This window comes from Ochotona princeps, chromosome 17 (genome assembly GCF_030435755.1).
Source record: "Ochotona princeps isolate mOchPri1 chromosome 17, mOchPri1.hap1, whole genome shotgun sequence".
In the NCBI taxonomy this organism is placed as follows: Eukaryota; Metazoa; Chordata; class Mammalia; order Lagomorpha; family Ochotonidae; genus Ochotona; species Ochotona princeps.
In genome coordinates, this window is record NC_080848.1 from 47,521,844 (window position 1) to 47,544,013 (window position 22,170).

Sequence of the window (22,170 nt, forward strand, 5' to 3'; positions counted from 1 at the left end):
CCGCGAGCCCCAGGGGTCAGAAGTGCTCTGGGGCACAGGTTGCCGGGCCCACAGGTGAGGTGGGTGCCAGGCCCATGAAGCCCAGGAGTGGGCTTCTGGCAGGTCCTTGGTTTGGTTGCCTGGCCTGGATCCTTGGGCCCATCTGCATCGTGAACCCCAGGGTTCTGTGGACCCCAGGGATGGAGAGTCTGGCATGACGGCTCTCTGGTCACTTGGCCTAGGTTCTCGAACTCACCTGCATGGTCGGTGCCAAGTCCATGAGCCCCAGGGTTGGGGATGTGGCAGGGCACAGGACCTTGACTGGGCACATGTTCCACCTGTGAGAACTGGTCTTCCTCGGTGTGGAGGATGGAGTGCTGGACCGCAGGCCATGGTGAACACTGCCCATTGTTCCTGCAGAGGCTGTCTGGTCCCATACAGAGAATCAAGAACAGAACCCCAGCCAAACGATAACGGGAACTATCTGGACAAAATGGAGACTCTCAGGTTGACCATGCCAGCCAATGGACATTGGAAGGGATTTCTCATCCACAGATCGGCCGGACCGACAGCATTTCAGAACTGTCACACAACAACAGCGCTGATGGTGTATATCCACACTCGTCCCCTGGGCGGGCACGTGGGGGGCAGGCTAGCCTTTCTCTCCGCACTCCACATCCCTCTGCCCGCCCGCTCAGGACACCCCGTCGCAGTCGTCAGGATGGCGTCCCTCCCGGCGTGGGCAGCCGAGACCCTCCCCCTGCCCCCCTCCCCCTCCCCCGTGGGAACCCAGCCGGCTGCTCGGGGCGGGGCGGGGCGACGGCGGCGGTGGGCGGGACATGCAGATGTCGGGGCTCGGGCCCCGCCCCCAGCAGCGCGTCCGAGCCGCGCGCGAGTGGAGACGAGCTTGGGCGGCGGCGGCCGAGGAGGAGCAGGGGGAGCAGGAGGAGGTGGCGCGGCAGGCGCGTGGGCCGGCGGGGCGGGGCGGCGGGTCCGGGGTGTGGCGTGGGGTGGGCGTGAGTGTGAGGGGCAGGGTGTGTTTGGGTGGAGTGCGCGTGTTGGTTGTTTGGGCATCGCTTCTCGGCCTTTTGGCTAAGATCAAGTGTAGTATCTGTTCTTATCAGTTTAATATCTGATACGTCCTCTATCCGAGGACAATATATTAAATGGATTTTTGGACGCTGGAGTTGGACTAGGAGCTTGCTCCATCCACTCCGCGCATCGACCTGGTATTGCAGTACCTCCAGGAACGGTGCACCCCGTTTGGGGAAAGAGTTGTGGTTGCAACAACAGGCCTTGCTTTCCCGCTCTCTGCATGTTGGCTTTTGCCTTCTCAGTCTTGCTTCTCCACCGTCTCTTCCTGCCACTTGTCTTGCTGCTGCTTTTCCTACGCGCTTTTCGCTCACCAGCAAGCCACGCTTGTCATGTAAACTTGCTAGCACACCTTGCTAGTTGACACCTTGCTAGTTGCTTTCAACAGTGGGATTGCGCCAAGATGTCTTCCATTCACTCTTTCGCTTCCCCCAGGACCACCATGCCTGCCACTGGCTCAGGCCAAAGCCCAGCACTCCATCTGGGTCACCCCTGTGGATATGGGGACCTCACTTCTTGCTTAGACCCGCATTGCACTGCCTGAACAGGCGCGGTAGCAGGCAGCTGTGTCCCAAGTGGGGGACCTGGCTTGGTCGGGGCATTATTAGCCTTTTATCCCACCACAAAGGCTTGCCCCCCCCCCACACACACACACAGGTGGGACCTTGGGGTCCTCCCAGCCCCTGGTCAAGGCTGAATCCTGGTGGACAGGGTAAACCAGTGTAGAAATGGCCAGGCGTTGCAGCCTAGCCCTCATTTCCTTCTGCTTAGAAAGACTAGAGGCCCTGCAGCGTGTGGGAGGGCCTGTTCACCCCCCAGCACCTGTTGCTTCCCAAACCAGAATGAAAGGGAAAGCGGTCTGTTAACACGGGTGGGGGTGCTGAGGCTGGGCTGGCAGCAGGAGCCAGCTCCTTTCTGTCCTGCCTGGAGAAGCCAGAGCCATGAGAGCAAGCACGCTGATGTCGCCCCTTACTGAGAAGGGGTGCTTTTAGCCAGCCCCGGTGTGGGGGCTCTGTGCATAGCTAAGATTAGACGGAGCTGTATCTAGACGGGTTCCCCGCCCTCCTGCTCTGAGCAGCGTCTAGGGGGTCAGCAATATCCTGTTCAGAGACAGGACAGGTCCCTGGGTTTGTCTGTTTCCCCCACACCCCCCTCCAAAAATGCACGGCTCCTTCATAGCATTGCCTGGGAAGACAGCCAAGAGGCAGTGCCGGGATTCCTCAAACCTACAAGAAGATGCTTAACAGAGAAACGATTGGATTCATCTGCATTGCGCCCATCATCCACACTTTTTTTTTTTTTTTTAAGATTTCTTATTATTGGAAAGCCAGAAATACAGAGAGGAGGAGAGACAGAGAGGAAGATCTTCCATCCGATGTTTCACTGCCCAAGTGAGCCGCAACGGGCCGGCGCGAGCCTGTCCGATGCCGGGAACCAGAAACCTCCTCCGGGTCTCCCACGCGGGTGGGATTGGGCCGTCCTCGACTGCTTTCCCAGGCCACAAGCAGGGAGCTGGATGGGAAGTGGAGCTGCCGGGATTAGAACCGGCAGCCGTACGGGATCCCGGGGCGTTCAAGGCGAGGGCTGTAGCCGCTAGGCCACGCCGCCGGGCCCCATCATCCACACTTTCAAGACGACGCCCTTGGTGAAGGAAACACAGCCTCTTACACCCAGGAAGAGCCGAGTGTCATACAAAGCTTTCATTCAATCCTTGTCTTGTGGGAAGCTAGCAGTTCTTAGGACAGGGAGAAGACATTCACGCGGAGCCGTGGTGTGCTTTGCTTCCTTCCTTGTGACTCATGGAAAACAACCAGAGAAGATAGTATTGAGGCCAGGGATGCTCTCTTCTGTTTGTTTTTCAAGATTTACTTATATTTTATTGGAAAGGCAGAGCTACAGAGAGCAGGAGAGACAGAGGAAGATCTTTCACTTCCCAAGTGATCAACGTGGCCGGTGCTGCACCTATCCACAGCCAGGAGCCAGGAACTCCCGCCAGGTCTCCCACACGGGTGCAGGGTCCCAAGGCTTTGGGCCGGCCTCCACTGCTTTCCCAGGCCACAAGCAGGGAGCTGGATGGGAAGTGGAGGTGCCGGGACGACAGTGGGCACACATTTGGGATGCCAGCGTATTCAAGGTGAGGACTTTAGCCGCTAAGCCACCATGCCGCGCCCTCTTCTGCTACTTTTAACCAGGAGAGCGGGGGGAGGCACAAAGGACAGATGACACCAGGGAATTGGGTCTGCTGCTTGGTGTTCCAAGGTTTGACACGAGCCCAGGTGTTCCCGGCTTGCGAATAGCTCCCTTGTCCACCGATGTACTCAGCTCCTTCATGAGAGGCCGAGATGAAGCCCAGACTTGACTATTGGGAATCAACCAGTAGATGGAAGACCTTTCTGTATTTCTTCCTCAGTCATCATAAAATAAACAAATATGGCCCGGCGTGATAGCCTAGTGGCTGAAGTCTTCGCCTTGAATGCGCCGGATTCCCATGTGGGCGCCGGTTCTGATCCCGGCTGCCCGGCTTCCCATCTAGCTCCCTGCTGGTGGCCTGGGAAAGTAGTCGAGGACGCTCCAGCACTGGGACCCTGCACCCGTGTGGGAGATCCGGAGGAAGCTCCTGGCTCCTGGGTTTGGATGGTCTCAGCTCCAGCTGTTGCAGTCACTTGGGGAGTGAACCATTAGAGGGAAGATCTTCTACTCTGTGTCTCCTCCCTGTAGATCTACCTTACCAATAAAAATAAATAAATCTTCAAAAAAAGAAAAAAACCCAGATAATCCCATGAATCTTTCTTTAAAATTGCACATGCAGAACATTACTCAGTGGGAGATACCACTCATTCTGCAAAACAGTTACCATGTGGTTGTTAGGCCAAAACTGTGGGAAACAGGATCTGGGTGGGACTACATGGAAGCTCCTGGCTCCTGGCCTCAGATTCACTCAGCTTTAACCGTTGAAGCCACTTGGGGAGTGAAACAGCAGATGGGACATCCTCTCATGCTCTGTGAATCTGTCTTTGCAATTAAAAAAAAAAATATATATATATATGTATGTGTGTATATATATATATATATATATATCTTTTACATTTGCACACACACACACACACACACACACACACACGTACGTATGTATGTGATACACCCATGCCAGGCTGCAGTCCCTGCAGGTAGGCACCAGGACCAAGATAAGAAGCAGTCCAAGCCAGTCCAGGTTGCCGTGGGTCAGGTCTGGATGTGCACGGACCAGGCGGGCCAGCTCGTGACATCCGTTGGCAGATTGAGAGCCAGAATGGGGTACAGGAGGGGCTGGGTCAGGCCCCAAAACCGGCCAGTTCACACTGGAACCGGGATGGTGATCTGACTGTGCAAAGCTGGGTGATAGCACCAACCAACATAAGCTCGAACCGGGAGCGGGCTGGACCAAACCGGGCTGAAGCTCCCCTGGTAGATGCCATGGTGAGATGAGCCATGTCAGTATGGGGGTTGTGAGTGCTGTGTCCATGAGCAACGGGGGTGGAGGGGTCCGATGGCCCTGACTGGCCGGCCAGGACACTTCCGTCCATCTGCAAGGTGGGTGCTGGCTCCGTGAGCCCTGGAGGTGGGGAATCCAACAAGGCCTGTGCGATCTGGCCCAGGTCCTTGAGCCTGCCTGCACAGTGGGTGCTGTGTCCGTGAACTTCAGAGGCAGGGGCTCCACTGGGCCCAGGTTGCCTGGCCCCGGACATTTGGCCCCGCCTGCACGGTGGATGCCAGATTTCTGATCCCTGGGGGTAGCCATTGCGGTGGGCCGTGGGGTCATTTGGGCTGGGACTTTGACTCTGCCTGTGTGGTGGGTGCTAGCTCCGCGAGCCCCAGGGGTCAGAAGTGCTCTGGGGCACAGGTTGCCGGGCCCACAGGTGAGGTGGGTGCCAGGCCCATGAAGCCCAGGAGTGGGCTTCTGGCAGGTCCTTGGTTTGGTTGCCTGGCCTGGATCCTTGGGCCCATCTGCATCGTGAACCCCAGGGTTCTGTGGACCCCAGGGATGGAGAGTCTGGCATGACGGCTCTCTGGTCACTTGGCCTAGGTTCTCGAACTCACCTGCATGGTCGGTGCCAAGTCCATGAGCCCCAGGGTTGGGGATGTGGCAGGGCACAGGACCTTGACTGGGCACATGTTCCACCTGTGAGAACTGGTCTTCCTCGGTGTGGAGGATGGAGTGCTGGACCGCAGGCCATGGTGAACACTGCCCATTGTTCCTGCAGAGGCTGTCTGGTCCCATACAGAGAATCAAGAACAGAACCCCAGCCAAACGATAACGGGAACTATCTGGACAAAATGGAGACTCTCAGGTTGACCATGCCAGCCAATGGACATTGGAAGGGATTTCTCATCCACAGATCGGCCGGACCGACAGCATTTCAGAACTGTCACACAACAACAGCGCTGATGGTGTATATCCACACTCGTCCCCTGGGCGGGCACGTGGGGGGCAGGCTAGCCTTTCTCTCCGCACTCCACATCCCTCTGCCCGCCCGCTCAGGACACCCCGTCGCAGTCGTCAGGATGGCGTCCCTCCCGGCGTGGGCAGCCGAGACCCTCCCCCTGCCCCCCTCCCCCTCCCCCGTGGGAACCCAGCCGGCTGCTCGGGGCGGGGCGGGGCGACGGCGGCGGTGGGCGGGACATGCAGATGTCGGGGCTCGGGCCCCGCCCCCAGCAGCGCGTCCGAGCCGCGCGCGAGTGGAGACGAGCTTGGGCGGCGGCGGCCGAGGAGGAGCAGGGGGAGCAGGAGGAGGTGGCGCGGCAGGCGCGTGGGCCGGCGGGGCGGGGCGGCGGGTCCGGGGTGTGGCGTGGGGTGGGCGTGAGTGTGAGGGGCAGGGTGTGTTTGGGTGGAGTGCGCGTGTTGGTTGTTTGGGCATCGCTTCTCGGCCTTTTGGCTAAGATCAAGTGTAGTATCTGTTCTTATCAGTTTAATATCTGATACGTCCTCTACCCGAGGACAATATATTAAATGGATTTTTGGACGCTGGAGTTGGACTAGGAGCTTGCTCCATCCACTCCGCGCATCGACCTGGTATTGCAGTACCTCCAGGAACGGTGCACCCCGTTTGGGGAAAGAGTTGTGGTTGCAACAACAGGCCTTGCTTTCCCGCTCTCTGCATGTTGGCTTTTGCCTTCTCAGTCTTGCTCCTGCACCGTCTCTTTGTGCCACTTGTCTTGGCTGCTGTTGCTTTTCGTATGCACTGTTTTGCTCGTAATCAAACCCCCTACAACACAACAGCTCACTTGCAGCATTGCATTGCTTTTCCAGTTGCGGTAGCAGGCAGCTGTGTCCCAAGTGGGTCGCCACAACAAGGGGTTCCCCCTCCACAGACAGGTGGGACCTTGGGTCCTTCCAACTCCTCGCCAAGGCTACTGCACCTGACCCATCTTGCTCTCCACTGTTGTCTCTCATTCTATTAATGGTGCGAAGGACTTCAAGTCCAATTGCGTATCTGAACTAATCTACGCAACAAGCTTGGAGTCTCTCCAGATTACAGAAATTGGGTTCCAGGTACCCCTGGAACAGTCTTAGCTGGCACACACCGGCTAGACAATGTGAGAGCTCACAGAAATTACACATTTTGGAGAATACATAGATTTCAAGGTTTTTTCTTTCATCAAAATAAATTTACCTCATTTCTTAAATATTTATTTTTACTTGAAAGAAATTTTCACAGAGACAAGGAGAGACAGAAAGATCTTCCATCTGCTGATTCACTCCCCAAATGGGTGTAAGAGCTGGAGTTGAGTTGATAAGAGTCCAGGAGCCAGGAGCTTCACTGGGCCTCCTACGTGGATGCAGGGAACCAAGGGTTTGAGCCGTCCTCCGTTGCTTTTTCAGGCCACAAGCAGGGAGCTGGATGGGAAGTGGAGCTGCTGGGACACGAACTGGTGCCCATATGAGATACTGATGTCATGGAGAGAGGATTAGCCTGTAAGCCACCATGCCCACCTCTAAACTTATCTTCTAATTCTATTTTCCCCATAAGTTTTCTGTATCCTCCCATGCAGTAGGCATGCCAGAACCTGCCCTTCTCACCCCTCTGCATGCCAGCCTGTGACTACATGCCAGCCTGAATCCACCCTCATGGCTATTCATGCAGGGAGGGGAGAAGAGGATGCCACTCTGGACAGAGTGGAGGCGGGATAAAGGTTGGTGCAAAGCCTCCTGCAGGCTGGGAGGCATGGACTCCCAGGAGAGACCAGGCAGTTTGTGTGGCTATCTAACAGTGGTCAGAGCAAGGGAATAGAGGTCAAGGTCTTCCCCTGACCCATGCTGAGCACCCACCGGGAAAGCTGCCTCCTGGAACGCAGGTGGGGGACGGTCAAGGCCAAATGCAGGGCATCTTGTTTCCACCTGCTGCACAGCCACTGCTCCAAGACAAGAACTCCAATGACGATAATCCTGACGTCTTGGATCCCTTTGGGAGAGCAAAGTGAACCATTTCAGCCCGAATGAACCGTGCAGGCTGACAGCACAGCTCAGGAATCCCCAGTCCTTTTGTGGCAGAAGCCGCAAACACGCATGGGCGCTCCAGGCAGAAGTTTCAGCCCGGTGACGTGTGGGGTGGGAGGAGGGGCCTGAGCTTGCTGAAGAGCCGCCTTCCCCAGGCCAGCCCAGCCCAGCCCAGCCGCCTGGTCACCGCAGCTGGCTGCAGGCACAGTCGTGAGTAACTGGGCTTCCTTGGGGAGGAAGGAAACAGTTAAAATCTCAGGGCGGCTGCAATCTTCTAGGCGTGGCTCTCTGAACCGGAGCTGCACTGATTCTCCCTGGAGGCTAAGGGGTAGAGGAAGGCGCCGGCAGCTCCTGCTGGCTCCAGAACCTCCCAGATGGCAGAGCTGGATCTCATGGCTCCAGGGCCCCTACCTGGGGCCTCCGCTCACCCACTGGCCCCTATCAGTCCAGGCTCTGGATCGGCCAGCCCGGCAGAAGAGGAAGAGGAGGAGGATGCGGGCTGCCTGGTGGGGTCTGGGGCGCCAGCGGAGGGACCTGGGGCACAGGTGGAGGAGCCTGGGGTGCCGGCGGAGGAGCCAGGGGTGCAGGCGGAGGAGCCAGGGGTGCAGGCGGAGGAGCCTGGGGCGCAGGCGGAGGAGCCAGGGGCTCCTGCTGGTGAGGATGAGCAGGAGATCCTGTGTGACTTCTGCTTGGGGGAGCGCAGGGTGAGGGCGGTGAAGTCCTGTCTGACCTGCATGGTGAATTACTGCGAGGAGCACCTGCGGCCACACCAGGAGAACAGCCGACTGCACAGCCACCAGCTGACGGAGCCGGCCAGGGACCACCAGGACCTGCACGCCTGCCCCACCCACCGCAGCCCGCTGGTCGCCTTCTGCTGCTCCGATGGGCAGTGCATCTGCCAGGAGTGCTGCCAGGACCAGCACAGGGATCACAACGCTGTCACCCTGGACACAGCCCGCAGGGACAAGGAGGCAAGTATTTGGGGTCTGCCCACTGGGGAAGGGCAGGGGGTGGTGGTGGAGGAGATGGCAGTCTCCGGTGAGAATCCAGCCGGGCTGTGGTTCCGGTCGCTTCATTGCGTGGCTGTTTGTTCAAAGCAGACATGTGTTACGGTTTGGAAGCTGTTCACAGTGGGTCATCCAATCCCATTAGTGTTCCGCCGTCACTAGACCAGCCCAGAGTCCGTTTCTCCCTCTGCTTGCCAGTTTCCTGCTGTTTTAAGGAAATGCACCTACTTTTTTTTCAATAAAATACACGCTTTAGCAGACATTCCAGAGGAAAGAAAAAGATTTTCCCCAACTTCTCTTGTCTTCTTGGCCCCATACCAAAGGCCAGTAAAAGGCGTCTCTCTGGAGATAACTGTGTGAAATTCAAGAGCTTTCGCACCAGGCTCAGAGAGAGCAGGAGAGCGTGAGATTTTCCTTCTGGGCGTCTTGCCAAGCACTGTTTAACCTAAGAGAAAGAAAATTCCCCAGGTATTGGGAGAGACGGGAGAGACGTGGAGGCTGAGCCTTCCTCTGCCCTAAAGCTGAGCACATTGTAGAGGCTCTTAGGAATTCACCCAGCGACTCCCCAGGACTGGCTGTGCCCACCTCTGCTTTCCAGGGAGTACTTTTGTGTCCTGACCCTTGTCCCACATCCCTTGTAGTCCGGCACATTCAGGACAGCTTCCTGGCCTGCTCGTGGCACGGGCTTGACAAATGTTCCCCAGACAACAAAAGAAAGATGCTGTTTCCGGGAAAAGCTGTTTCCTCTTTCTGGGGCCACCCCTGCAGTCCTGTCCCGTAGACACAGGTCTAGGCAGCCAATTTCCACGGAAGTTGTTCTGGAAATCTCTGTATTCCAGAGACCAGTGAGTCATTGTTTCTGACTCAAGAAGCCGCTGGCTTCAGTGTTTCCGGTGTCAGGAATGTCCCATCAGGAGATTGGCTAGGTCAATAAACAGATTGGAAGACAGAACTCTAACTGAACAAGTAGCACATAGATGCTTTTTCATGCATTGTATTGTCCAATTCTTGAGAATATGTCAAATGGGGGCTCTTGTTGCTTCTACACACTAGACATGGTAAAACAAACGGATTGCTATTCTTTTTTGAGTATCACATCTGTATTTTTTTTTTTTTTTAAGATTTACTTATTTGAAAGGCAGAGTTTTAGAGAAAGGAGAGAGAGGTTTGGAGCTGGGTAGGTCCGAAGCCAGGAGTCGAGCTGCTTCCAGGACTCCCATGTGGGTACAGGAGCCCAAGCCCTTGAACTTTCTGCTGCTGCTTTCCCAGGCACTAAATAGCAGGGATCTGGATTGGAAGTGGAGCAGCCAGGACTCAAACCAGCATTCCAGGTGGCCCCTGCATTTTTTAGTTCTTAGCCAGGAAAGTGATCCGTGAAGATGAGGAAGAACAAATCTATTTTGCTAGGAAAAGAGCGGCTCCGCCCACCCTGTCTGCTCGCGGTTCCTGCCTCTCAGCGGGGGCGCACACTGTGGACACGTCACTGGCTCCCTTCAGAAATGACCTGTGCCTCGTCTGGCACAGTCGTAAGTGGAGGGCACCAGGCATGCTGCAGAGGCGGGCGATTGTCATTCCGAGTGGGAGGAGCTGTGCGTGGGGTGTGCACCACCCCGAATGCTGAACTCCTTGAACTCGTGGCAGAGAGCCACGCACTGTACATCAAGGACAGCTGGGAGAGGCTGTTCAGGGCAGTGTCTGGGCAGAGAAGTGGCCCTGCCTGCAGAGACAGCGCCCCAGGCTGATACCCCATAGTCTCCCGCTCTCTGGCTCTTTTCCGTTCTCTGCTCAGGGAGCCAGCTACGTCTGGAAGCGCAATGCTCTCCAGCCTTAGGAGTCAAAAGGGTTCCTTGCAAGAGGTCAGCCGGGAAGCGTGGTATAGTCCCTGGATGAGGCTGCACCTGCCAGCAGGACACTTAGAAGAGTGTCCCAGGCCCCGGATTCTCTATGTTCCCTTCAGCTAGCCCGTGCTTGCTGCCGGAACAGTTAAATGATTGGATGAGACGCTACAGAAGCACACGACAGGTCTTGAGAGCTTGACTCTGTGTTGTGCGCACGTCTCATCGCCTGGCTGCCATGGATGGGACCCCTGAGCCCCTCCTCCCTGCAGGCCTGGCCACACTCTCGGGCACCACCCTGGCCCATGACACGCATCTGCCTGACCTCGTGGAAAACCCTGAAGCCAGAGGCAGAGGCAACCCCTCATTTTCTAGAGCTGGGATAACCAGACAGTCGAGTCTCCCAGGATGGCTCCACCTCGCGTGGTCACCGGGAGTGCCTGCTTCGGGCTGACTCACTCTCAGAGGTTCCCATCCGATTCTCTGGAGGCCTTTTTTCCCCCCTTTTAGGGCCTTGTGCAGACAGCAGGGAGAGGTCCCCTGGCTGGGTACTCTCTGAGTGCCTCCTGACTGTCTTCCAACCACTTTCTCTAACCTATGGCCACATCCTTACCATCTTAGGATCGCATGAGCTGGCAAGGAGTGTTCTGTGATGCTCTGGGTCACCTTTAAACAAGCAGTTCACGTTCCCACTTCTTCTAGTAAGTGGGGTCGTGGCAAAAGATTCTAGCAGTGCCCCTCTCCCCAGCAGGCCAGTCCTTTCCTCCTCACTCCCTACCCTCAGACATCTGATCTGGGGTCTCAACAGTAAGAATCCCTTGCGATTCCTCCAGCTCCAAGGCAGTGTGACCCAGAATCCCAGCTGGGGCTGCCTGCTTCTTGCAAGGTGTCCTGGTTGAAGTGCATCCCCTGTCCCCAGCTGTTTCTCCTCCTCCGTGGGGGCCTGGCATTCCCCCACGGCTTCAGAGGAGAGTGGCCCAGAGAACCCATGCCTGCTGAGCTCTCAGGGAGGGATGACTCAGAGCTGTTAAAGGAGACATAAGCAATTTAGAGCAGGGAAAGCTGTTCAGGGTTATTGCTATTTGGCTAACCTTGTGCAAGAGTGACAGGGCTATTTGGAGCTTGTGAGGGTGAGGCTTATTTCCGTGAGTCCCAGAGGGAGGAGTGAAGCAAGGTCAGGGTCGGGGACCCAGTGTTCTCAGGCAGGCACTTGCCTTGGCCGAGAAGGTTGGCTCTTCCGGACTCCAGGCACATGGTGGGTAGAAGTCATGCAGCAAAAACAATAAGGTGAACGACCAGGATGATGACAAGCTCTGCTATTCATGGGCCACTCCACACAGTTCCTGGTAACCTGCATTATCTCATTCAACCCAGTAACTTACAACCCTGGGAAAGAGGCACAATCCTTCTTCTTTCTTTTTTCTTCTTTTTTTGCTTTATTTATTTTTATTGGAAAGGCAGACTTACAGAGAAAAAGATCTTCCATCTGCTGGTTCACTCCCCAAGTGGCCGCAATGACCGGCACCGAGCTTATCCGAAGCCAGGAGCCCTGAGCTTTTTCTGAACCTCCCACATGGGTGCAGGGTCTCAAGGTTTTAGAACATCCTCCACTGCTTCCCCAGGTTATTGCAGGGAGCTGGGTGGGAAGTGGAGCAGCCGGAACATAAGCCGACACCCATATGGGATGCAGGAGCTGCAAGGTAGAGGATTAGCCAGTTGAGCCATCACATCATCCCCAAGAGGCACATTCTTCATTCCCATCTGTCATGTTGAGCGGAAGAAAGTTGTGAAATGCCAAGAAATCCTTGTTTGGTCTCTGGTCCCATGTGTTGGACGCTGCTCTCAAAAGCCTGGGCAGCTGGGAAATAATGAAGTCTTCCAGAGGCCAGTGACTTGGGGCTCCTGACCAGTGTCAGGATGGGGGTTGGTCCAGGGGCAACCAATCCTGCCAAGTTTCAGGGAGGGGAGGGGAGTGGAAGGTTAAACTGCTCACTAGTGCACATTGGTGCAACCAGTTGTGACTGCACCAAGGGGGTCTTCGCACAGTTCCTGCAGGGCAGAGTGGAGATTGCTGCTACCCCCTTTCCCACACCTTACCATGTGCATCTGTGTCCTCCCCACCCCCCAACCGCCGCTGGCTGCTCTTGAGTTCTGTCCTCCCTGATAAATGGGACTCGTGACCTCCTGGCAAGTGTTTCCCTGAGCTCCATGAGCCACTGCAGAGTGTGGTCACACCTGAGTTCAGTTCACACCTGGGGCATCCCAGTTGGCTCCCCACTCATTGTTAGCCGGGTGACCCAGGATCAACATGAACTTTGTGGTCTTGTAACAAGTGGTTCTCTTTAACTGTCCATAATATGGAGATAATAAACTTTCTTATTTTGTAACTTAATATGCATATGATAAAGACAAAATGAAGTGCTCCTTATAAATACTACATTAAAATGATGACCACTGCCAGCTGTGTGCTGCTCACTGCCTGTTAGCTGAGTCATGCTGAGCTCAGCCCCCGGAAGGGTGCTGGCTCACAGTCTACCCTTAGCGTGCCTAGGTGGCTTCTAAGATTGCCGCCAGAGGTCAGATCTCAGGGGTGGGTAGTGTCCTTGTCCTTGGGGACCTTTTGGGAGCACCGGACTTTTTGCTCCTTAACTCTCTCCTTTCTGTTCTTAGGCTGAACTTCGCCGCACCCTGTTAGACCTGGAGCAGAAACTCAAGTTGAATGACAATGCCATTTCCAGGCTCCAAGCCAACCACAAATCTGTTTTGGTAAGGCTGTTCTGGGCCATCTTTCAGCTGTCCATTTGAATTCATAAGACATGGGGCTGTAGGCCTAGTTGTCTAAGCCTATAGGTTCCCTGGTTTTTTTCAACCAGTCCGAACTGCAAGTACAGGTGGAGTAGTCGCACCTTAATGAAAGAATTAGGTATAAAATTAATTCAAATTGTGTATGTGGCAAGTGATTTTTAATAATATAGGGTAGAACCCAGACTAGTCCTACAATAATGGTATTCTTATTTATACATTGTATATGCATTCTTGGCCAGGATATACATGTGGTTTTGGAGCATCTGTAGTGTGTATTGGAGGATTGTGTGTGTGTGTGTTTAATGACTCTTTAGGAAGCCCTTACTTATTAGAGCTCCAGGAATTATACATAACCTTGGCTTCTTGAATCATGGGAAGGTGTTTGCATCTTGAGTTTCACCAGTCTGATGTTCTAACGAAAAAGGAGTTGACGGCTGCTGGGTTAGTGGACGGTGCTTGATAAGGTTGGGCTGCTTAGCTTTAGTCCTTCAGGCTTACGGCCACTTTCCAAACAGACGCTAAGTCGACTCAAGCAGTTTTGCACATGCCTCTCTTTAGTGGCCAGAGAGTGACCAGTGTCCAGATGGGTAGGCAGAACACCTGCCCTTAACAGTGAGTCAGCAGTGCCAGCCTCGTATACTGAGAAAGAATGGTTCCATTCATCCACCCACCTGCCCACCCATGCACCCAATCATTTGTTCTGTCCATCCATACACCCATTTATCCATCCACCCATCCACTCATCCACCTGTCCATCACCTATCTGTCCATTTGTCCATCCATCCATCCATCCATCCATCCATCCATCCATCCATCCATCCTTCCCTCGCTCTCTCCCTCCCTCCACTCACACACCTGTCCGTTCGTCCATCCATCCACCCATCCATCTCTCCACCAACACACCTGTCCATCCATCCATCCATCCATCCATCCATCCATCCATCCATCTCTATTACTTATATCCATTTCTTCTCATTTTCTCTCTCCTGGGTGTTTAAAACAAACCAGCTATGAAAGGTAAAATCTGTTCCTTACCCACAATATCTTGCTAAAGGATGAAAAAGAATAATCCCATAATAGCCTTACGAACTTTCAAAGACTGTTCATTTTCCACATCCAGATGACCCAGAGAACATTGTTCTCTGCAGCTCTTTAATTTTCACTCTCAGGTTCCAACTCAGTGACATAGTGACCAGGGGAGGTGGAGTTCATGGCGACTGCCTTGTGCAAGGGACATGTGTGAGGACACAGACAGACGATAAGCTTCGCTAGGTCAGATGGCTGGAATGAGAGAGCGTGGGACTATCACTCGCTTGACATTGAACAGCTGAGTACATGGACAGGCTTGTGCACATCCTCATAGCTTCGAGCCAGTAACTGCTGGCTGCTTTGATGTTTACTGCCCCTCCTCTCAGGACTATTTACGTGTCATAATCTGCGTGGGAATGAAACCCTTTGCACATTCCAAATGGGCAGGGTTAGGAATGAGAGATCAGAGCGGAAGTCAGTCTGCAAACGTCCTCTGAGGCCTCCCTCTCCATGCCTCTTCAGGACAGCCTCAGTGTAGACAGGAGGGATTTGAATCCTAGCTTTCATCTGGACTCCCGGTCTCGTATCCCCATACAGAACCTCCGCATAGCTCTAGAGACAAGTGGCCCTGCTGTTGTTTCCCATGATGCTCTTGCGTTCCCAGGCTTGTTTTGGCTCCTGTGTTCTGGGGGGTGAGCAGGCAGGAGTGGACAGGGTGGGAAGCAGCTGCCGGCCGGTGTGACTCACAGATATTGAAGGGAAGGAAGTGTGAGTAAGCCCGGGGACCGGAACGAGTTACCTTAACAGGAGCCCTGGTAGAACATCCACAGTACTTAGCCCCAGATGTTACAGTTAAAACTGTCCTGTCTTCTGAGCTCGCTCTCTCCACCTTTACTTCCTTACAGAACAGAAATATATAATGACCCACACCCGCTGAAGACCCATTGCCTTAGCAATCACAGGATTGGCTGGCAATGACTTCTTTGTAATGTGGACATAAAACCTGGCATCACGTTTAAGTCCACTTGTTTGCTCTCAGAAGGTACGGCTTTTACGATGGCAAGGAGGTGACACGTAGGAATGCTTGGTTCAGGAAGGAAGGGGAAGCCTATGCCTGCTGCATCTGGTCACCCGCTCAACTGCAGGCTGAGTATTTAGTCCAGCATGATCGTAGGTGGCGGCGCCCCTAACCAGAGGTCCCCTCAGTGAGTTCCCCTTTTGGTTGGGTCTTTTTTTCTCTCATTGACTCCCCTTTCGTTTTGCCAGGGCAGACAGGAAGGGGCACAGGCTCCACCTGCCCGAGGTTTTAGCTTCTTTGGGAACCCTGATGTTCAGGGATGGACTTTTGAGGAGGGGGACGGGGAGGTTGGACAGGAGACAGGGAACAGCACCTGGAGGGATGCTGAGAGAGCTCTGGGTTGGGCTGGTGGTGAGTCGGGTCAGTGGGGGAGATTGAAGCAGGTAGCTGTTGAGCACTGTGGAGCAGACGAGGTAAAGGGAGTTAAGAGCATTGGAAGTTATTCCAAGACCTTCCTATGAAGTCTAACAAGCTGATTGATGGGGGCTTGAACCAAGGGGGTTATAGCTAACCACCTAAGTGTATGTCAGTGCGATGAGATGCAGCTGGGCACCATCAGAGGGCGCTGTACACACACACACACACACACACACACACACACACACACAGCACCTGCAACTTGGATTGACATTGTACATCTGATCCTGCTTGAGGGGCACCACCAGCTGGGACGTCCGCCATGGGACAGAGTCCCAAGTGCATCGGTGTCATTGTGCAAGCCCCAAGGATTCTCACATAGATTTTGCATGCTGTCGAAGATTGAGTGTCGTGGTCCACTCTGTGCAGGAGTGCTTGGTCAGGGGGCAATTGCAATAGGTGCTGTGGTGGCCTGCCCATCCCTTAAGCATTTTGTGGCCTCTCTGGGCCTGGTGGAGATGCTGCAGCCTTAGATGTCCTTTCAGTATGGGAAGATTCAGTGCTTGGTCTAATTAGGCATAAGAATATCATGTTAAGGGCCAGGTGTGATAGCCTAGTGACTAAATCCTTGTCTTGAATCTGCCGGGATCCGATATGGGCACTGGTTTGTGTCCTGGCTGCTCCACTTCCAATCCTGCTCCCTATTAATGGCCTGGAAAAGCAGTGGAGGATGGCTCCAGGGCTTGGGCTCCTGCACCCATGTGGGAGACCTGGAAGAAGCTCCCAGCTCCTGACTTCAGACTCCATCCAGTTGTTATTGTAACAATTTGGGGAGTGAGCCAGCAGATGGAAGACTTTTCTCTTTCTCCCTCTCTCTTGCTCTGTCTCTCCTCTCTGTAAATCTGCCTTTCAAATAAAAAAAAATTTAAAAAGAAAGCAAACCTCTCCTCAATTATTCATAAATCTTTTAAAAAAAGTTTTATTTATTTGAAAGGCAAAGTTAGGGAAAGATTTTACACCTGCTGGTCGCTCCCACAGATGCCTGCAACAGCTCTGGCCTATGGAGAAAAAAGTCTAGGTCACCACGTTGAAGAACCCGTCTCAGAGTGGATGGGTCTGTTGGTTCGCCCCCTGATGGTGGCACAGAACATCACTTGACAAGACTCAGACTTGTCTCTTGGGGCACCTTGTAAAGCCCCCAGGGTTCCACAGGGAAGTCTCTGTCTCCAAGACTCATGCCAACTTGATGACTTTCTCAACACTATAGTTTGGTTGATGTACCCCAGTTGCAGTATCATCAGCTGAATACTCTGGGGACTAAGATGTGGGGCTGGGGAATGTGGGTCATACCTAGGTCCTAGCAACCATTTGGGTCTGGTCCTGCCAAGGCAGCTGGAACCCAGACTCGCTGGGCATCTAGAAACTTCCACTGATGATTAGAAAAAGCAATCCCCTTCCTCTGTGTGCCTCCCAGTCTTCTGCTTCTGCTGGCAGCATTTCCGTCAAGTTGGGTACCTGGCTCACAGGCTCTTGGCTTCCTACCAGGTGTCAGTGTCAGAGGTAAAGGTGGCAGCCGAGGAGCAGTTTGGCGAGCTCCTGGCGGCTGTGCGGAAGGCCCAGACCGAAGTGATGGTCTTCTTGGAGGAGAAGGAGCAAGCGGCTCTGAACCAAGCTAATGGCATTAAGACGCACCTAGAGTCCAGGAGCGTGGAGATGGAGAAACTCAGACAGGAGCTGGAGAGGCTGGCGACCATCGGCAGCAACGTCCTGTTTCTGGAGGTAAGGTGGGCGGGGGCTGTCCTGGGTTGCAGGTGGAGCTGTGAATGGGATGGCTTTTGGGTGGGGTGCCTAAGAGCTCAGAGAGGCAGGTCATAGGGACATGAGGTCGGGAGGGGGGGAGGACAGGGAAGCTTGGGGATGTCATGTTGAAGGTGCAGTATGTTCCAGGTACAGGAAAAGTGTGTGCCAAGGCAGAGAGCTTTTACATGAGGAACCAAGACACCTGCTTGGAGCATAGGTTACTGGGTGTGTGGGGATAGGAGGCTCAGGCCTCTAGGTGCAGAGGAGTTTGGGTGCTGGTTGGGGGTCTTAGGAGTCTTGCTAGCAGTGGGTGAGGGCCTGGCAGGGTGGAGATAGGCTTTGTGTGGGCTGGGGCAATGGAGAGGGTCCCTCAGAGGGGTGACATTTTCTGTTGCGATGCCTTGTGACACATGGAAGCGTTTGCCACTGGAGCCAGGGCTAAAGGACGGGGTACCAGGCTGGGGAGGAGCTGGAGGCTGCGGAAGATTCCAGCGTCCTGGCTCCTTCACTGAACTGCTGTGGTGGCTGTGTTGTTTTTCCCAAGTCACTGAACTTCTCTGCGTCTCACATGTCCCCCTTATCGGATTGATGGATTGGAGTGAATAATTGGCCAGGCTCCTTCTGGCTCTTGCATTTTGTACATCAATAATTTTTGCAGTTTTGACAATTTCCTTCTAGTTTTAATAAGCATGCATGCTCATTGTGAAAAATTTTGGAAACTACACAATATGAAGGAGAAAAACACCTGTATGTCAGCATCCAACGACATCCATAGAAAACTTTAAAAAAAAATTGAGGGCCCGGCGGCGTGGCCTAGCGGCTAAAGTCCTCGCCTTGAACGCCCCGGGATCCCATATGGGCGCCGGTTCTAATCCCGGCAGCTCCACTTCCCATCCAGCTCCCTGCTTGTGGCCTGGGAAAGCAGTCGAGGACGGCCCAATGCATTGGGACCCTGCACCCACGTGGGAAACCCGGAAGAGGTTCCTGGTCCCGGCATCGGATTGGCGCGTACCGGCCCGTTGCGGCTCACTTAGGGAGTGAAACATCGGATGGAAGATCTTCCTCTCTGTCTCTCCTCCTTTCTGTATATCCGGCTTTCCAACAACAATAAAATCTTAAAAAAAAAAAAAAATTGAAAGGTAAAGTTACAGAGAGAGAGAGGGAGAAACAGAGAGCTCTTCCAAAAGGCCAAAATGGCCAGGGTTGGACCAGACTAAAGCCAAGAACCAGGAGCTTCTTCTGGGTCCCCCACAGGGGTGCAGGGGCCTAACCATCTTTTGCTGTTTTCCCAGGCTCATTTAACAAGGGAGTTGGATCAGAACTGGAGGGGCTGGAATCATGTGGGATGCAGGTTTTGCAGGCAGCAGCTTAACTTTCTGTGCCACAACACCTATCCTTCCAGTTTCTTTTTGATATTCATCAGCCAGTACGCTGCTAACCCCACTGTGAGAGTAGGGCAGAGGTCACTGGAGGCTTATATAATACATGCACATGTGTGCTCTCCCCGTGGTTAGAACCCTAACCGGGAGTTTCCACATGTTTGTGCATCACACTCTCAGCTCATTTCATAGATGCTGCAAGTCTTACAATGAGCAAATCTGAAGAAACCTAAGCCCGCTCTGCTGCTTGCTTTTCCACAGGAGTACAGCAAGTTCAAGAGCTCAGAAGACAGCGCCTTCCCCAGCGTGTACATAGCACTGAAGGATAAACTTTCGGGTATCCGCAAGGTCATCACCGACTCCACCGTGCACTTGATCCAGTTGCTGGAGAACTACAAGGAAAAGCTGCAGGAGTTCGCCGTGGAAGGTGGGGGCGATATCTGGGCTGTGGGCAGTGGTGGGAGGAGGTGTGAGTCCAGGAGAGGTTGATGGGGATGGCAGGGGCAGGGGAAAATCAGGAGGCAGGTCTTGTTTTCAAAGCCTTCCGTTCAAGGTCAAGCTGCTAAGCAGCTCTTATCTGGATGACTGATTGATTTTCTGGCGTAAGTCAATCATTAGGCACCACTGACTGGCATGTGCGTGACTGGCTGATGCCTTGTGCTTTTACGTGAAATCCAAGTCCAATCTGGGATCTTCAGCAGCCCATTGTACCCCATGGGTGGCACAGGGGTAACTTCTGTGAGACAGCCCTAGGCTCTGGCCCCTTTTTGCCCCCAGAAAACCCCAAGGAAAGGTGGCTGCAGGACCCCTGGCCCCGCCTCCCCCAGGGCAGATGTACATTCACGATGCTCTGATCTTTCCAGAGGAGTACGACATCAGAACTCAGGTGTCTGCCATCGTTCAGCGCAAACATCGGGCCTCCAAACCTGAGCCCAGCACCAGGGAGCAGTTCCTCCTCTGTAAGTAACCCGGGGGTCACCATCACACAGACGCTGTGTGCACACCAGAGCCACCGCTTCTTGTCTACCAGCCAGGTTCTCCCAACCACTCTTCTCCCCCTATACGCGATACGCTTAAAAGAAATTTACCTTTGCCTTCTGAAATGGTTTAAAAACTTAGAGAAGCATGGCAAAAAAGAAAAAACAAATCAGGATGGGGATTCCCATCTATGTTCCAACCAGCTTCTCTAGTCACATTTCCTGCAAGCGTTGTGTCGCCTTGATCATAGCTTGGAAACTCACATGGCTACATTGCTATTGCCTCATCTGTGGACTTGGTTTGGGTTTCAGCATTTGCACCACCAAGGCGGTCCATTCTAGCCAACTAATCCGTGAATAGCATCTCTCAGTAGGTGGGCAGATCGCATCTGGGCTGTCAGTCACTCGTGTGTGTGTGTGTGTGTGTGTGTGTGTGTATGTGTGTGTGTGTGTGTGTTTTAAAATATATTTATTTTTATTGGAAAGTCAGATATACAGAGAGGAGAGGTAGAGAGCCCCCACCCACTGGTTCACTCCCCAAGTTACTATAATAGTCAGAGCTCAGCTGATCCGAAGCCAGGAGCCAAGAGCTTCTGGGGGGTCTCCCATGCGGGTGCAGAGTCCCAAGGCTTTGGGCCGTCCTCGACTGCTTTCCCAGGCCACAAGCAGGGAGCTGGATGGGAAATGGAACAGCCAGGATTAGAACCGGTGCCCATATGGAATCCTGGCATGTTCAAAGTGAGGACTTTGGTCAGCCTGGTCCTAATGAATTCATTTCTTGATTCAGCTCAGCAGAGAAGATGGCGCAGGCCACGCAATTTGAGCTTCAGAGAGGAAGGAAGTGGGGTGACTGGTGTTCTTTCTCCTCCTCGTTTAGGGGGAAGCGTGGCCTGGTTGGGGTTTTGGGGGGGGGGAGCGGAGGCAGGGAGAGGTCTTGTTTGAGCTGTCTGTATGAAGCACCTGTCGGCTGCCCAACCTCTCTCCCTGCCGTCTGTGTCTCCCCAGATGCCTTGGACATCACTTTTGATCCAGACACAGCCCATAGGTATCTTCGGCTGCAAGACGACAACCGCAAGGTGGCCAACACGGCGCCCTGGGAGCATCCCTACCCGGACCACCCCAGCAGGTTCCTGCACTGGCGGCAGGTGCTGTCCCAGCAGAGTATGTACCTGCACAGGTACTATTTCGAGGTAGAGATCTCTGGGGCAGGCAGCTACGTGGGCCTGACGTGCAGAGGCATCGACAGGAAAGGCGAGGAGCGTAACGGTTGCATTTCTGGAAACAACTTCTCCTGGAGCCTCCACTGGAACGGGAAGGAGTTCACAGCCTGGCACAGTGACAGCGAAACGCCCCTCAAAGCAGGCCCCTTCCGGAGGCTCGGCGTCTACGTGGACTTTCCGGGAGGGACCCTGGCCTTCTATGGCGTGGAGTCCGATGCCATGACTCGGATCCACAAGTTTGACTGCAAGTTCTCCGAGCCGGTCTACGCCGCCTTCTGGCTTTCCAAGAAGGAGAACACCATCCGCATTGTGGATCTGGGAGAGGAACCAGAGAAGCCGGCCCCGGCCTCTGCGGAGGCTGCCCCTTAGAGGCCGGGAGCTGCATGGCACACCTTTCCCTGACCACCACGAGAGGGCCAGAGACTGCAACCTGCCAGTGCAGCTGGCCTCGGAAGGCTCCAGCTCTCATCACGGAAGGTTCTTGGGCTGCTCACGTTGGATTCAGTTATCTCTGTCTTTAGGGTCAGTCTTAGGTGCCAAAGTCTCCCCTGCCATTTTGTGGCAATATTCTCCTGTCTGTTCAGGTGAACAGTATCCCCAGAACTGTTCACTGGGAATTTAAAGAAAATTACATAGATTGCAGAGTAATCAAGGGGCGGGCACTGTGGCATAGTAAGCTAATCCTTGGATGGTGGCACAGGCATCTCATGTGGCCACTGGTTCGAGTCCCGTTTGCTCTAGTTCCAATCCAGCTCCCTACTAATGGGCTGGGAAAGCAGTTGAGGATGGTAGAAAATCTTGGGTCCTTGCACCCATGTGGACTGGTCCAGTTCTGGCCATTGCATTGTTTGGGGAATTGAACCAGCAGGTGGGAGGTTACTCTCTTTGTCTGCCTTTCTATATCTGTAAATCTGCTTTCCAAATAAAAATAATAAGTAAACCTTAGAAAAAAAGATTGCAGAATAATTGTAGTTGATGCTGACTTGAATGTGCTGACGCGGCCCTGAGTGCTTCCTTGATTAACTCAGTCCTCACAGTAGACTCATAGGGTGGGTGCTGCGATGAGTTCCCTCTTGTACATGCCCGAAATCTGTGGTCTGTGGAGGTCCGGGGAAGTTAACAACACTCACTCAATGT

The 22,170-nt window shown here is 54.0% G+C and overlaps 2 protein-coding genes and 2 non-coding genes across 4 annotated transcripts in view; all 4 read left to right on the forward strand.

Annotated features, from left to right (window-relative positions):
- LOC131482428 (spidroin-1) overlaps positions 1-7,530 on the forward strand; it is a 65,067-nt gene extending 57,537 nt beyond the window's left edge. The window contains exons 14-16 of the mRNA XM_058676466.1: positions 773-949; positions 5,686-5,854; positions 7,459-7,530. Of these exons, the coding sequence (XP_058532449.1) occupies positions 773-949; positions 5,686-5,854; positions 7,459-7,530 (418 nt within the window). The remainder of the gene's footprint in view (positions 1-772; positions 950-5,685; positions 5,855-7,458) is intronic.
- On the forward strand, positions 1,052-1,242 carry LOC131482477 (U2 spliceosomal RNA). The gene has a single exon (XR_009247034.1). It is a non-coding gene; the product is annotated as a U2 spliceosomal RNA (small nuclear RNA).
- On the forward strand, positions 5,965-6,155 carry LOC131482479 (U2 spliceosomal RNA). The gene has a single exon (XR_009247036.1). It is a non-coding gene; the product is annotated as a U2 spliceosomal RNA (small nuclear RNA).
- A 227-nt stretch (positions 7,531-7,757) lies between the features above and the next one.
- Positions 7,758-21,798, forward strand: TRIM16 (tripartite motif containing 16). The gene is made up of 6 exons (XM_036496137.2): positions 7,758-8,517; positions 13,059-13,154; positions 17,203-17,436; positions 19,098-19,263; positions 19,700-19,795; positions 20,819-21,798. The coding sequence occupies exons 1-6, from the start codon at positions 7,921-7,923 to the stop codon at positions 21,400-21,402; spliced, it is 1,773 nt and encodes a 590-aa protein (XP_036352030.2). The 5' UTR covers positions 7,758-7,920; the 3' UTR covers positions 21,403-21,798.
- Positions 21,799-22,170: the final 372 nt, after the last annotated feature.

Bases quoted from the DNA above. Each gene is read 5' to 3' on its own strand.
- TRIM16 (XM_036496137.2), top strand. From the start codon at position 7,921: ATGGCAGAGCTGGATCTCATGGCTCCAGGGCCCCTACCTGGGGCCTCC. The intron at 19,264-19,699 runs GTGGGGGCGATA...TGATCTTTCCAG, and splicing joins GCAGGAGTTCGCCGTGGAAG to AGGAGTACGACATCAGAACT. The intron at 19,796-20,818 runs GTAAGTAACCCG...GTGTCTCCCCAG, and splicing joins CAGGGAGCAGTTCCTCCTCT to ATGCCTTGGACATCACTTTT.